At 34.1% G+C, this 15761-nt stretch overlaps 2 protein-coding genes and 2 long non-coding RNA genes across 4 annotated transcripts; 3 read left to right on the forward strand and 1 right to left on the reverse strand.

Moving 5' to 3' along the window:
- The first annotated feature begins 321 nt into the window (after positions 1 to 321).
- Positions 322 to 6105, forward strand: AT3G23510 (Cyclopropane-fatty-acyl-phospholipid synthase). Its single transcript, NM_113254.3, has 23 exons — positions 322 to 667; positions 776 to 1012; positions 1773 to 2096; positions 2189 to 2290; positions 2361 to 2420; positions 2512 to 2741; positions 2821 to 2944; positions 3035 to 3215; positions 3297 to 3325; positions 3422 to 3570; positions 3644 to 3746; positions 3847 to 3942; positions 4043 to 4089; positions 4160 to 4283; positions 4378 to 4440; positions 4535 to 4594; positions 4676 to 4837; positions 4918 to 4991; positions 5077 to 5170; positions 5263 to 5399; positions 5473 to 5553; positions 5638 to 5743; positions 5844 to 6105. The coding sequence occupies exons 2-23, from the start codon at positions 836 to 838 to the stop codon at positions 5922 to 5924; spliced, it is 2604 nt and encodes an 867-aa protein (NP_188993.2). The 5' UTR covers positions 322 to 667; positions 776 to 835; the 3' UTR covers positions 5925 to 6105.
- A 1217-nt stretch (positions 6106 to 7322) lies between these two features.
- AT3G04475 lies at positions 7323 to 7636 on the reverse strand. The gene has a single exon (NR_141099.1). It is a non-coding gene; the product is annotated as an other RNA (long non-coding RNA).
- On the forward strand, positions 7323 to 7773 carry AT3G04495. Its single transcript, NR_141100.1, has 2 exons — positions 7323 to 7454; positions 7650 to 7773. It is a non-coding gene; the product is annotated as an other RNA (long non-coding RNA).
- Positions 7774 to 9200: 1427 nt separating this feature from the next.
- AT3G23530 (Cyclopropane-fatty-acyl-phospholipid synthase) lies at positions 9201 to 15612 on the forward strand. The gene is made up of 23 exons (NM_113256.5): positions 9201 to 9696; positions 10174 to 10413; positions 11227 to 11550; positions 11642 to 11743; positions 11825 to 11884; positions 11976 to 12205; positions 12285 to 12408; positions 12500 to 12680; positions 12764 to 12792; positions 12885 to 13033; positions 13107 to 13209; positions 13302 to 13397; positions 13481 to 13527; positions 13602 to 13725; positions 13823 to 13885; positions 13981 to 14040; positions 14119 to 14280; positions 14360 to 14433; positions 14517 to 14610; positions 14704 to 14840; positions 14912 to 14992; positions 15076 to 15181; positions 15282 to 15612. The coding sequence occupies exons 2-23, from the start codon at positions 10237 to 10239 to the stop codon at positions 15360 to 15362; spliced, it is 2604 nt and encodes an 867-aa protein (NP_188995.2). The 5' UTR covers positions 9201 to 9696; positions 10174 to 10236; the 3' UTR covers positions 15363 to 15612.
- Positions 15613 to 15761: the final 149 nt, after the last annotated feature.

Here is a 15761-nt window from a genome sequence, read left to right on the forward strand (position 1 = left end):
TGTCATCAATCAGACTCAAAAATGCTAAACAAGATTAGGATAACTATGGTGGAATTGTGGAAGAAACAAACTGAACATAAAATAGTAATGGTGGTTGATATAAACAATAGGCCCGATGAAAACTACAATAGATGGAAAATAAAGGGAATATTTCATTAATAACCGGACTTTCGGCAAAAATCCAACTAGTCCCCATTTTTTTGTGTAATTTTTTCTTCAATCTCTTAAAAATACAGATCAATCGCACGATTATTATTTTTTATTTTGTAGGATTAGCGTATATATTTTTGGGACCCTATATTTTTCTTTTGTAGACAACCCTTAAAAAAAAAAAAGAAAACGCAAACGTCGGGTGTTTTAAAACGAGCCACATAGCTTTAACTTGTGGGCTATATATATAGCTTTGCACACATAAGAACGAAACATAATGTGGCTTGGCTTATCTCTCAGCACAAGTGTTTCCTCTTAAACTCATCCAATAGTCCTTTACGCCTTCAAATCCTTCTTCATTCTCCCATTCACAATTCCTTCATTTTTAATTTTTGATTCATCCTCCATTTTTTTTTTCTGAAAAACAAGAAAAGTTCAAAAAAAAACCAAAAAACCAATCTCGGTTTTCGTCATTGTATTCATCTTTAATGGTAGACCGTAGACACGTATTTTGAAGGTAGATTTTAAATAACTCTGTATAATGAGAATTTCTTACTTTGCGTAATTTTATTGAGAATCTAATCCGATGAATTTGGTCAATGCAACTTATTTATCTACAATGCAGGGAATTACAAAATTTTAATACTATCTCTTACCAAAAAATTAGAAAATAGAGAGAAGAAAAATGAAAGTGGCAGTTATAGGAAGTGGTATAAGTGGATTAGGAAGTGCTTACGTACTTGCGAATCAAGGAGTTAAAGAAGTTGTGTTGTACGAGAAAGAAGAGTCATTAGGAGGCCATGCCAAGACGGTGCGTTTCGATGGCGTTGACTTGGATCTTGGTTTCATGGTCTTTAATCGTGTACGTATTCCTTTCACTTTCGCTCATTTTTTCATAGTTTATAATGAAGTTATATATATATATATATATCTGGAATTTTATTTTATGTTTTCGTGAAAAAATGTGATGATAGTTGAAGCTTTTTGCCTTATCCTGTCCACTTTGGTCCACAAATGGACCATACCTTATGTTGTGTTTTTGGTTTCAATGTATATCATAAACTTTTTTATTTTTGCCAAATTTATGATTTACTTTGCTATCTAAAGTTTTGAATAAACGGAACTTTTTTTTCTTTTTTTTTATTGTGTGCACCTGAATACACGGAACTTGGATTATTTTTTTATCTGTCCAAATCTAGAAATTGGAAAAAATTAGATTTGACATAGGAATTTTAGTTTGGTGTTTCTTTCAAGTCGAACGTATTTTTGATGTTACAGAAAAATGTCAAAACGTATTGTTTTAGAAATAACTGTTGTCGTACGATCAGACCCTACATGGTATTCAAATAGAGACCAACTATGAATTTTGATTGACATATTGTTCTTTTATGGTTCTTGTACGACTGTGAGATTATTTCCAGTTCATCAGTAAAATTTTATGGTATAATAGATTTATGAATTGTTGGATTGTGCACAAAAAATTTATATTACACAAATATTAGTCTTAAAATGTTATGGGAATCAATGTAACAACACATTCAAAAACTTCATATTAAAGATTGCTTATGTATAGTTCTAGCTTGACCTTTTGGATATTGATCATACAATATATATGTTGATAGGTTACATATCCAAACATGATAGAGTTCTTCGAGAACCTTGGAGTAGAGATGGAGGTTTCAGACATGTCTTTCGCAGTGAGCCTTGACAATGGCAAAGGTTGTGAATGGGGAAGCCGCAACGGTGTCTCGGGCTTATTTGCTCAAAAGAAGAACGTTTTAAATCCGTATTTCTGGCAAATGATCAGAGAAATTGTTAGATTTAAAGAAGACGTCTTAAATTACATTGAGAAGCTTGAGGGTAACCCCGATATCGATCGAAAGGAAACCTTAGGAGAATTTCTCAATACACGTGGATACTCTGAGTTGTTTCAGCAAGCTTACTTAGTGAGACTGTTTTCTTTAACTGATCCTACAAAATGTTTATTCGAAGTTTTCTTGGACAAGAAGTTACCTCGATACATATGTCTGTGAAATAGGTACCGATATGCGGTTCGATATGGTCATGCCCATCAGATGGTGTCTTAAGCTTCTCTGCTTACTCTGTTCTTTCGTTTTGTTGCAACCACCACCTTCTTCAGGTTCATTAATCCTCTCTTATCTTTCTCCTTTCTATCGGTGTTTCTAAGCTTATTTTTGTCTCTTTTTCAGATCTTTGGGAGGCCACAGTGGCTAACTGTTGCAGGACGTTCTCAGACTTACGTCGCAAAGGTTCCAAACTAAAACAATGATATGTACATCTGGTTGTGTTGTGTAAGGCATATATGCATTTGACCCTGACTTATGGTTAACTACGGATCAGGTTAGGGCAGAATTGGAGAGACTAGGATGCAAGATCAGAACAAGCTGCGACGTAAAATCTGTTTCGACATCCGAAAATGGTTGTGTAACTGTTACAAGTGGAGATGGGTCTGAAGAAGTATTCGATAGGTGCATATTGGCTATGCACGCCCCAGATGCTCTGAGATTGCTTGGTGAAGAAGTTACATTTGACGAATCTAGGGTTCTTGGTGCTTTCCAATACGTTTACAGGTTTGAAATGCACAACTTTATTTATCTTCTTTAATAAAAAAGGTGAAGTGATTCATTAAATTGTTATGATCGATTGCAGCGATATATATCTCCATCATGACATTGATTTGATGCCACGGAACAAAGCAGCGTGGAGTGCGTGGAATTTCTTGGGAAGTACGGAAAAGAAAGTATGTGTAACATACTGGCTCAATATACTTCAGGTATACAAAACAATCTACATGCTTTTAAATACCGGTTTCGCAACAAATCAATGACTTTAAGCTAAACCTTGATGATATCTACTGGTGTAGAACCTTGGCGAGAACAGTGAACCATTCTTTGTAACACTTAACCCAGACGAGACCCCAAAGAAAGCATTGCTCAAATGGACCACTGGTCACCCTGTACCATCAGTTGCAGCTTCGATAGCTTCACAAGAGCTTCACCAGATTCAAGGCAAACGTAACATATGGTTCTGTGGTGCATATCAGGGTAAATCTTAGATTTTAATAACCTAAAACAAATCACTTCCCTCTTGTCCTTGTCTAATCTTCAGCTAAATTTTTCTTTCAGGCTATGGTTTCCATGAAGACGGGCTAAAGGCAATGATCAAATTCTATATATAATCAAAGCCTCTCTGTATGACACATTGCATTTTGTAATAACTCACAATTAATTTTGTTAACCATCCTCTTCAGGCCGGTATGGCGGCTGCACGAGGTTTGTTAGGGAAAGAAACAGCTCTTCTGAACAATCCGCGACATATGGTCCCTTCCTTGACAGAAACAGGAGCTCGGCTTTTCGTTACTAGATTCTTGGGACAATTTATATCAACCGGTTCTGTAACGTGAGTCTCACTCTACTTTCTCAACTTATATCATATTATGTTAGATTATTACTTACCGCTATGGACTTAACAGAATACTAGAAGAAGGAGGAACAATGTTCACATTCGGAGGGAAGGATTCTACTTGTCCTCTGAAATCTATCCTCAAGATTCACAGTCCTCAATTTTACTGGAAGGTACAAATATATAAATATGACAATGAAAATTTTGAATAGTCTTTTTATTATTCCATGATTTTTGAAATTTGATTCTTGATTCTTGATTTTTGTCTCTTAGGTTATGACACAAGCGGATTTAGGACTTGCAGATGCTTATATCAATGGAGATTTTTCTTTCGTTGATAAAGAATCAGGACTTTTAAATCTGATTATGGTACATAATATATACATGTAGAAGCATAGATACTTGAGTTTTTCGTCTTTTCGAGTTATTTCTAAAGTTTCTCTGCTTAATTAATAAGTCTTTTATGCAGATTCTCATTGCTAACAGAGATACAAAATCAAATCTTACTAAGAAAAGGTAAAAGCTCTGAATTAGGATTTAGGATTGGCATGTAAGCTTTGTCTCCTAAGCTTTTCAATTCTCGCAGGGGATGGTGGACACCGATGTTTTTAACTGCGGGTTTAGCATCTGCAAAGTATTTTCTAAAGCATGTCTCTAGGCAGAACACTCTAACACAAGCTCGTAGAAACATTTCTCGTCACTATGACCTTGTATGTTGCCTGAACCTCCACCTCTCTTATGTTTTCCACGTTTCCTTTGTGTGTTTGAGTTCATAACCAAATTCTGTGTTTGGTTAATTCACAGAGCAACGAGCTTTTCGGTTTGTTCTTGGATGATACCATGACTTACTCCTCGGCAGTATTCAAGGTGACCAAGAAAATGTTTTTAGGGAATTTTCTCTTTTTTTTGGTTTCTCTGACTTGACTGTGATTCTGACTTCAACCATTCACAATGATCATAGTCGGATGATGAGGATCTGAGAACTGCACAGATGAGAAAAATATCTCTTCTGATTGATAAGGTAAAGCATTTTCTTGATTTAGAACAACAGCTTGTGATTTTTTTGTTTCTCTTCTCGAATAACCGAAGAGGGACATTTCAGGCGAGAATAGAGAAGGACCATGAGGTTTTAGAGATAGGATGTGGATGGGGAACTTTGGCCATAGAAGTTGTGAGAAGAACTGGATGCAAATACACCGGCATTACGCTATCTATTGAGCAGCTTAAATATGCTGAAGAAAAAGTGAAAGAAGCTGGACTTCAGGTTTGCATAATCCATTTCTTGATTTGCTTTCTTTATCTCCAAGGCTATGTATGAATAACTATAGAACTTCTGAATGATAGGACCGGATTACTTTTGAGCTCCGCGATTATCGCCAACTATCTGATGCTCACAAATATGACAGAATTATATCTTGGTAAAGAAAAAACACTCATTCTCCATCTGTAAATATAACTCTGTAATTTATCTATCTTATGAGATAACATTTTTGAACATTTCAGCGAGATGCTAGAAGCGGTCGGACATGAGTTTATGGAGATGTTTTTCAGTCGATGTGAAGCCGCACTTGCTGAAGACGGCCTAATGGTCTTGCAGGTAATTTATAGCTCTTGCTCATTTCTCTCTGAGACATTATCAAATAATTTCATAATCATTTGAGCCTTTTTATGATGTTTTGACTGTAACAGTTCATATCGACACCCGAAGAGCGTTACAATGAGTACAGACTAAGTTCAGATTTCATTAAAGAATACATATTCCCTGGTGCATGCGTTCCTTCTTTAGCCAAAGTCACTTCAGCCATGTCCTCTTCTTCTAGGCTATGGTAAAAAATGTTTATATATATACTTTTTCCGCAATCTCTTTGTTAAATCAATCTAACACTTAAGTTAATACAGCATTGAACATGTTGAGAACATTGGGATTCATTACTACCAAACATTGAGATTGTGGAGGAAGAACTTCTTGGAGAGACAGAAGTAAGATAAAAGATATTTAAAACATTTCCTCTGTTTTTGTCCTGTTTACTCACATTTCTATCAAAACTATTATTATTTGTGCAGACAAATCATGGCTCTTGGATTTGATGATAAATTCGTAAGGACATGGGAATATTATTTTGATTATTGCGCAGCTGGATTCAAGACTCGTACTCTTGGAGACTACCAGGTAATAACATTGGCATAGACCATAAAAAATAAGGCATGCTTCTTTAGTTTCTTGCAATCAAATGTGAGGTTTTGACAACTTTGAGTAAAAAACATTGCAGTTGGTGTTCTCGCGTCCAGGGAACGTAGCTGCATTTGCGGATTCATACCGAGGATTTCCTTCTGCTTATTGTGTCTCTTGAGAGCAACAACATTTGGTTGCTTATGTTTTTCGATCTATACAATATTTGATGACCTGAAATACTAGTATTGATTACTGATTTGTTTGGTGTACCAATTTGTGAAAGTTTGTTGAATAAAAGTGAGCTTTACTTTGGAAAAATAACCAGTTACTCGTGAAGCTTTTTGATTAATTCGTACAACACTCCATGCACAATCTTGTATTAGTTCAGACCAAATTGCTAAACCTTTTTGATCAATGCAAACTTTAAAATTGCCAAAAGCTATAATTCAACTAAAGTATAATATTTTTTGTGACTTGATATTTGTTGACAGCAGTGATCAACAACAAACCACATAATAGTAGTAATTAAAAATTTAATTATATCATAATAAAAATTGTGAAAAGATATTTATTTTTTTTATTAAACGAAATGTTCATATATTTTTTTCTTCTTAATTTCATAATTATCCTTTGTACCTGACTCGAGTTTCTGATTAGAAGAAGAATTATCAAATTCTTGTCTTTTTGGCCACCCATGTGATTTCTCTGTGTCGTTACTGAAATTTACTAGTCAGATTCGACTGGGAGGGTCCTAATTCTGAATCTTCAAGAACGTGTTTTGGTTTTGATATGACTCTTTAAGACTTTGGATTTGGGACGTTACTAGGTTTGAAACTAAACTAGAAATGTATCTTAAGAGATTGTAAATATCCATCAGAAGATGTGTGATTTGACTTGCTTGTGTGCTGCAGAGCTGAGTATGACCCGGAACATGATCTCTTGGAAAAGGAGTTTATGATGAAAGGTAGATGGTATCAGAGATAAGATTTAGAGGTAACAGATTTTTATCTGTTTGTAATCTTATGAAATCAAAGTTTCATTTGTTTTTGTGGAACCTTCTGTGTCCTGGATTTTTGTGTACCTACTATATAACATGTTATGATTGATTTACTGGTTGCTAGATTTTTGGTTACTAGTTGCTAGCCTTTGAATTTGTAGTACTATTTCACAAGCTTGGATTAGTCCACAAAAGAAGTATAACTTTAGATAATAAAATATATCTGACGTTATAATTTGTTCATTCGAATTCTTCTCTAGGACAGACATAATATCAATTAATCATGTTCTAGTTTTCGCACCAGGAAATTGTAAATTATAAATCTACGAATCTTGTCATATACCACATAAAAAACTTTACATTGTATATAAAAAGTGACTTTTTGTATCTATTTATTTTGTCAACGGCAACATATTTATTGTGGAAAAGAGTTTCCAAATATTTTCTTTTGCAATTTAGCTCTCTACATCAAGGAAATGTAAAGTTAATACTCCAATCTCAAAAGTCACCCGCATATATAACCTTTGAATTTGTATAAATTTTACAAATCGTATGTTTCTATATATAGTTTATGAAAACTACGTCGTTTGTCCATCTTCCCCGTTTGTCCGTAGATGTGGTCTCGACTCACCATCTACTTGCATGTGGCAAGTTGCTTTACCGCGCATGTTTTGGAGTCTTCGAACTGCCGTCGAACTATCTTATCTACTGTTTGTTCTTATCAATGTTTTCAATGTCGTAATATTCCTTGCTTTGGATGAACTCTTAATCTTTGTAATCCTTTTGATTTTTTGAATGGAAAACAAAGTCTTTGCCAAAAAAAAAGAAAAAATCATGAGGGGGACGAAACGAAATCTGTCAAGGAAGAGGTCCAGATGGAGAACGAACTGTTTGTGAATGCAGGAGTTCCGCATCTGATGCTGATGATGTCACTATATCCTTCGATGTGGATGGCTACAAAAACAAAGACGGGGATGGCTGAATTCTCTGGCGATCCAGATTTTGCAAAGAGAGCAGTGAAGTTTTTGTGTTTTGGTTACTAAAGTATTAATTGCAAAACAAACTCGATATCGCTGATATATATTCTAAACTGTATAATTAACAAAAACTGTTGTAGCGAAATTGGTTATGTATGTTTTGACTATTCTAATGGTCATGAGTCTAATTTTCTACTTCAACATTGTTTTGTTTTTTTTTCTTTTAAAAAATATATTTTAAATGATGTAGTTTTGATAACGTATACACATATTTATATGGTTTGCAATTTGAGATTGCGGTAGTAATTTACATTTATTTGATGTAAAGAGTTAAATTATAAAAAAAAAAAAATTTGGAGGATCAAAAGTTAAAACCCTAAAGAAAACTAGAAATAGTTGGAGGGGTTGGATCCAAATCTTAATGTGATTTGCAATAATCATTTGAGAAATTAAGCGACGTGGTCAAATGTTACCTGTTCGATGAATGCTGGGTCTTCAATCAGTCCACGTCTTAAAATTTGCACATGGGTTCTTTTTATAATAGAAAAATCAGCTTCCAAATTTTATTATTCTTCACTAGGCTCCTAGAATCTTTCCCTTCTTTTTTTATAGTTTTCAATTTTCAGTTTGGTGTTCTGAAACCATGCAACTAACAAGTGTGTGTAAAAATATAAGATCAAAAGAAAAAATAATAAGCCAGAAATGTGGTTAAAAATGAGTTTCACAGGAAAAATATGATTAAAATGGTATAATTTTGCTACATGCTTATGATAATGAAATATACAAGTAGACAGAACTTAAGTTGTACGTAAAAATATTTGACCGAAAAAGTAAAGTTGTAGATTTTCGTCAAGTCTATAACAAGGATATAGAATTAGAGACAAAAAGGAATAAAATCCATTACAGTTGAATCATATGCATTTCCATTTTCTAAATTGGAAACTACATTTTATTAAAATCTTGACTGGTAAAAATATTGACTAAATTTTTAGAATATACATTTTAAAAATGGGAAAAATCTTTTATAACCAAAACGTAAAATAATTTTTGATATCAATAAGATAGGTAATATTGGTTTAATCAATTTATCATATATATATGAGCTGGATATGAAATTTAAATTTTAAACGGACAAATCTAGTATATTTGAACATAATAATAAAAGTAATTTTAAGTATGGTAAATTTTATCAAATTATATATAGATAATTTACTTTTTAATCAATAAATAAATTGCTAATCCTGATAAAAAAATGTAAATTTTTATAAAAATAACATAGTTCGTACTTCCTCTTTTTATCGAATAACACTGTTATTTCTTCTTTTAACAATAACAATAAAATGCCATAAATCAGACTCAAAATGATAAACAAGTTTAGAATAACTAACTATGGTGTAATTGTGGAAGATAAACAAACTGAACATAAAATAGTATTGGTGGTAGATTAAACAATAGGCCCAATGGAAGTTTTTCATTAATAATCCAACAAGTCGCCAGTTTTTTTGCACTTTTACCTTCAATTTTTTTTATTAAAAAGGGCAGGGTTTTTCGATATTGTAGGATTAATGTGTATTGTTTTAAACATAGAGGGTAAAATAGCAAAATCCAGTAAACAAAAATAAGAAAACGCAAACGTCGGGTGTTTTGAAACGAGCCAAACACAGCTTTAACTTGTGGGCTATATATATAGCTTTGCACACATAAGAACAAAACATAATGTGGCTTGGCTTATCTCCTCAGCACAAGTGTTTCCTCTTTACTCTTCAAATCCTTCTTCATTCTCCCATTCACAATTCCTTCATTTTTCATTTTTAACTTATCCTCCATTTTTTTTTCTGAAAACACACAAAAAAATATATTCGGTTTTAGAATTCCAAGAAATCCGGGAATGAGCATATCTCTCTAGCTAGACTCATTCCAGCAAACTCTGAATCAATTTCCCATTTTCAGATCCAAATCCATTGTGTTAAAAAGAGGTAAAATCACTCTACATTTCTCTTATTGTTTTTTTTAACAAATTTGTTCATTGGTCTTTGTGCTTATTAGATTGTCGAAGAAGATAAAATAGATTTCGAAATAAATTCACAACCAGAATTTTGAGGTTTATTAGAAAGTAGAAGAAGAAAGGTCACTGTAGATTGAGTCTACCATTGTTCATTTGTTCTCATCTTGACATCTTCAATGTAGCATCTAGAGACTCCAAATTAAATAAATAAAATATTCAATATTTTGGTTTTATGAAAAGGTAGAAGAAGAAAGGTCACTAATAAATTCGAGTCTACTATTGTACTATCTTTTTTTTTTTTTTTCATTGTACTCATCTTTAATGGTAGACACGTATTCTGAGAGTAGAATTTAAATATCTATAATGAAAAAAATTCTTTCTTTTCGTAATTTATTGAGAATCTAATCCGATGTATTTGGTCAATGCAACTTATTTATCTACATTGCAGGGATTAACAAAATTGAATAGTTCTTAACAAACAATTAGAAGAAAAAAAAAGAGGAGAAACAAAATGAAAGTGGCAGTGATAGGAAGTGGAATAAGTGGATTAGGAAGTGCTTACGTACTTGCGAATCAAGGAGTTAAAGAAGTTGTGTTATACGAGAAAGAAGAGTCATTAGGAGGTCATGCTAAAACGGTGCGTTTCGATGGCGTTGACTTGGATCTTGGTTTCATGGTCTTTAATCGTGTACGTATTCCTTTCACTTTCGCTCATTTTTCTTTTTCATTGAAATAAATAGCTTATAATAAGTTAATACATTTCTGGAATTTTCTTTTTTTCCGTGAAAAAATGTGATGATAATTGAAGCTTTTTGCCTTTATATGTCTACTGGTCCACAAATGGACCATGCCTTGTGTTGTGTTTTGGTTTCAACTTTCAATGTAGATTATAAGCTTTTTTTATTTGTTGCCAAACTTATGTTTTACTTTGCTTTCTAGAATTTTTGGATACACAGAACTTGGATTATTTTTTTATTAATCTGTCCAAATCTAGCTATTGGAATTCTTTTCCTTTGACCTATGAGTTTTAGTTTGGTGTTTTTAATTAAGTCAAACTTTATTTTTGATTTTCGAAATAACTGTTGTCGTACGATCAGACCCTACATGGTATTCAAATAGAGACCAACTATGAATTTTGACTGATATGATGTTTATTTATCGTTCTTGTACTACTGTGAAATTATGATTCGTTTTATATATGACATAAAAATGATAGAACAACTCATTATCATCTTGTGACTATTCAAACTTTCAAAATATATTTTTATCTATTCGTAGCAGTTTCATTAACAAACTATTTCCAGTTCATTAGTAAAATTTTATGGTAAAGTAGTTTTATGAATTGTTGGATTGTGCACAAATGATTTATATTACACAAATATTAGTCTTAAAATGTTATGAGAATCAATGTAAGAAACATACTCAAAAACTTCATATTACAGATTGCTTATGTATAGTTAGTTCTAGCTTGACCTTTTGGATACGATAAATAATTTGATAGGTTACATATCCAAACATGATGGAGTTCTTCGAGAATCTTGGAGTAGAGATGGAGGTTTCAGACATGTCTTTCGCAGTGAGCCTTGACAATGGGAAAGGTTGTGAATGGGGAAGCCGCAACGGTGTCTCGGGCTTATTTGCTCAGAAGAAGAACGTTTTAAATCCGTATTTCTGGCAAATGATCAGAGAAATTGTTAGATTTAAAGAAGACGTCTTAAAGTACATTGAGGAGCTTGAGGGTAACCCCGATATTGATCGAAAGGAAACATTAGGAGAATTTCTCAATTCACGTGGATACTCTGAGTTGTTTCAGCAAGCTTACTTGGTGAGGCTGTTTTCTTTAATTGATCCTACAAAATGTTATTCAAAGTTTTCTTGGACGAGAAGTAACCTCGATATATATGTCTGTGGAATAGGTACCGATATGCGGTTCGATATGGTCATGCCCATCAGACGGTGTCTTAAGCTTCTCTGCATACTCTGTTCTTTCGTTTTGCTGCAACCACCATCTTCTTCAGGTTAATTTATGCTCTCTCATTTTTCTCCTTTTTAATATTTCTTAGTATTCCTTAGCTTAATTTGGTCGGTTCTTTTTTCAGATCTTTGGGAGGCCACAGTGGCTAACTGTTGCAGGACGTTCTCAGACTTATGTCGCAAAGGTTCCAAAATAAACCAGTGATATGTACATATGGTTGTGTTGTGTAAGGCATATATGCATTTGACCCTGACTTATTGTTACCTACGGATCAGGTTAGGACAGAATTGGAGAGACTAGGATGCAGGATCAGAACAAGCTGCGACGTAAAATCTGTTTCGACATCCGAAAATGGTTGTGTAACTGTTACAAGTGGAGATGGGTCTAAAGAAGTATTCGATAGGTGCATATTGGCTATGCACGCCCCAGATGCTCTGAGATTGCTTGGTGAAGAAGTAACGTTTGACGAATCTAGGGTTCTTGGTGCTTTCCAATACGTTTACAGGTTCGAAATTCAAAACTTTATATATCATCCTCAATTAAAAAAATGAAGTGATTCATTAAATTTTTGTCATCAATTGCAGCGATATATATCTCCATCACGACATTGATTTGATGCCAAGGAACCAAGCAGCGTGGAGTGCGTGGAATTTCTTGGGAAGTACGGAAAAGAAAGTATGTGTAACATACTGGCTCAATATACTTCAGGTATACAAAAACAATCTACATGCTTTTAAATACCGGTTTCGCAACAAATCAATGACTTTAAGCTAAACCTTGATGATATCTACTGGTGTAGAACCTTGGCGAGAACAGTGAACCATTCTTTGTAACACTTAACCCAGACGAGACCCCAAAGAAAACGTTGCTCAAATGGACCACTGGTCACCCTGTACCTTCAGTTGCTGCTTGGACAGCTTCACAAGAGCTTCACAAGATTCAAGGCAAACGTAACATATGGTTCTGTGGTGCATATCAGGGTAAATCCTAGATTTTAATAACCTAAAACAAATCAATTCCCTCTTGTCCTTGTCTAATAATCTCTAGCTAAATTTTCTTTCAGGCTATGGTTTCCATGAAGATGGACTAAAGGCAATGATCAAATTCTATACAATCAAAGCTCTTTCTCTTTACTCCACATTACATTTTGTAATATAATTCACTTTGTTAATTGTCTAATTCAGGCTGGTATGGCTGCTGCACGAGGTTTGTTAGGCAAAGAAACTGCTCTTCTGAACAATCCGCGACATATGGTCCCTTCCTTGACAGAAACAGGAGCTCGGCTTTTCGTTACAAGATTCTTGGGACAATTCATATCAACCGGTTCTGTAACGTGAGGCTCACCCTACCTTCTCAACTTAGATTATATTATGTTAGATTATTACTTACCGCTATGGACTTAACAGAATACTAGAAGAAGGAGGAACAATGTTCACATTCGGAGGGAAGGATTCTACTTGTCCTCTAAAATCTATCCTCAAGATTCACAGTCCTCAATTTTACTGGAAGGTACATATATATAAATATGACAATGAATAGTTGGAATAGTCTTTTATTATTCCATGATCTTTGAACTTTGATTCTTGATTCTTGATTTTCAGGTTATGACACAAGCGGATTTAGGACTTGCAGATGCTTATATCAATGGAGATTTTTCTTTCGTTGATAAAGAATCAGGACTTTTAAATCTGATTATGGTACATAATATATACATGTAGAAGCATAGATACTTGAGTTTTTCGTCTTTTCGAGTTTGTTTAATTAATGAAACTTTCTGCAGATTCTCATTGCTAACAGAGATACAAAATCAAATCTTAGTAAGAAAAGGTAAAAGCTTTGAATTTTTCTGCATTAAGGATTGGCATGCAAGCTTTGTCTCCTAAGCTTTTCAATTCTCGCAGGGGATGGTGGACACCGATGTTTTTAACTGCGGGTTTAGCATCTGCAAAGTATTTTCTAAAGCATGTCTCTAGGCAGAACACTCTAACACAAGCTCGTAGAAACATTTCTCGTCACTATGACCTTGTATGTAGCTTGAGGCCCTGAGCCTCCATCTCTCTTATATCTCTGTTTCCTTTTTGTTTGAGTTCATAATCAAATTCTCTGTTTGGTTAATTCACAGAGCAACGAGCTTTTCGGTTTCTTCTTGGATGATACCATGACTTACTCCTCTGCAGTATTCAAGGTGACCATGAAATGTTTTTAGGGAATTTTTTTTTTTTTTTTTGGTTTCTCTGACTTGACTATGATTCTGACTTCAACCATTCACAATGATCATAGTCGGATGATGAGGATCTGAGAACTGCACAGATGAGAAAAATCTCGCTTCTGATTGATAAGGTAAAGCATTTTCTTGATTTAGAACAACAACTTGTGGTTTTTTATCTCTTCTTGAATAACCGAAGAGGGACATTTCAGGCGAGAATAGAGAAGGACCACGAGGTTTTAGAGATAGGATGTGGATGGGGAACTTTGGCCATAGAAGTTGTGAGAAGAACTGGATGCAAATACACCGGGATTACGCTATCTATTGAACAGCTTAAATATGCTGAAGAAAAAGTGAAAGAAGCTGGACTTCAGGTTTACATAATCCATTTCTTGATCTGCTTTCTTATCTCCAAGGCTATGTATGACTAACTATATAACTTCTGAATGATAGGACTGGATTACTTTTGAGCTCCGCGATTATCGCCAACTATCTGATGCTCAGAAATATGACAGAATTATATCTTGGTAAAGAAAACTCTCATTTTCCCTCTGTTAATATGGCTCTGTAGTTAATCTATCTTATAAGATGACATTTTTGAACATTTTAGCGAGATGCTAGAAGCGGTCGGACATGAGTTCATGGAGATGTTTTTCAGTCGATGTGAAGCCGCACTTGCAGAAAATGGCCTAATAGTCTTGCAGGTAATATATAGCTCTTCCTTATTTCTCTTCCGAGACATTATCAAAACATTTCATAATCATTTGAGCCTTTTTATGATGTTTTGACTGTAACAGTTCATATCGATACCCGAAGAGCGTTACAATGAGTACAGACTAAGTTCAGATTTCATTAAAGAATACATATTCCCTGGTGGATGCCTTCCTTCTTTAGCCAGAGTCACTACAGCCATGTCCTCTTCTTCTAGGCTATGGTAAAAATGTTTGTGTATAACCTTTTCCGCAATCTCTTTGTTAAATCAATCTAACACTTAAGTTAATACAGCATCGAACATGTTGAGAACATTGGGATTCATTACTACCAAACATTGAGATTGTGGAGGAAGAACTTCTTGGCGAGACAGAAGTAAGATAAAAAAAATATTTAAAGCATTTCCTCTGTTTTTGTTCTGTTTACTCATATTTTCAACATAACTATTATTGGTGCAGACAAATCATGGCTCTTGGATTTGATGACAAATTCGTAAGGACGTGGGAATATTATTTTGATTATTGCGCAGCTGGATTCAAGACTCTTACTCTTGGAAACTACCAGGTAATAACATTGACATAGACCATTAAAAATAACGCATGATTCTTTAGTTTCATGCAATCAAATGTGAGGTTTTGACAACTTTGAGTACAATACATTGCAGTTGGTGTTCTCGCGTCCAGGGAACGTAGCTGCATTTGCGGATTCATACAGAGGATTCCCTTCTGCTTATTGTGTCACCTGAGAGGCATCCACAACGTTTGATTGCTTATATTTTTCGATCTATACAATGTTTGATTGACCTGAAATACTAGTATTGATTATTGATTTGTTTGGTGTGCCAATTTGTGAAAGTTTGTTGAATAAAAGAGAGATTTACTTTGGAAAAAAATAAGCAGTACTCGTGGAGCTTTATGACCAATTCATACACTCCATGCACAATCTTGTATGCGAAACCTTTTTGATATTCTATCTGCCAAAGGATTCACTGTCAAGTATTTATCTACTCCAATCTTTACAATAGTAGCATTAGTTAACTATAAAATTGCCAAAAGCTATAGCTCACCTAAAGTATACAGATAATATATTTGTGACTTGATATTTGTTGACAGCAGTGATCAACAACAAACCATATATATAGTAG

Source organism: Arabidopsis thaliana, chromosome 3 (genome assembly GCF_000001735.4).
Source record: "Arabidopsis thaliana chromosome 3, partial sequence".
Lineage (NCBI taxonomy): Eukaryota > Viridiplantae > Streptophyta > Magnoliopsida > Brassicales > Brassicaceae > Arabidopsis > Arabidopsis thaliana.

Excerpts from the sequence above, each read along its gene's own strand:
- AT3G23510 (NM_113254.3), top strand. The coding sequence starts at position 836 with ATGAAAGTGGCAGTTATAGGAAGTGGTATAAGTGGATTAGGAAGTGCT. Across the intron at positions 2,291-2,360 it reads GCAACCACCACCTTCTTCAG|ATCTTTGGGAGGCCACAGTG; the intron begins GTTCATTAATCC and ends TCTCTTTTTCAG. Across the intron at positions 5,400-5,472 it reads TCCTCTTCTTCTAGGCTATG|CATTGAACATGTTGAGAACA; the intron begins GTAAAAAATGTT and ends AAGTTAATACAG.
- AT3G23530 (NM_113256.5), top strand. The coding sequence starts at position 10,237 with ATGAAAGTGGCAGTGATAGGAAGTGGAATAAGTGGATTAGGAAGTGCT. Across the intron at positions 14,281-14,359 it reads TGAAAGAAGCTGGACTTCAG|GACTGGATTACTTTTGAGCT; the intron begins GTTTACATAATC and ends TCTGAATGATAG. Across the intron at positions 14,434-14,516 it reads TATGACAGAATTATATCTTG|CGAGATGCTAGAAGCGGTCG; the intron begins GTAAAGAAAACT and ends TGAACATTTTAG.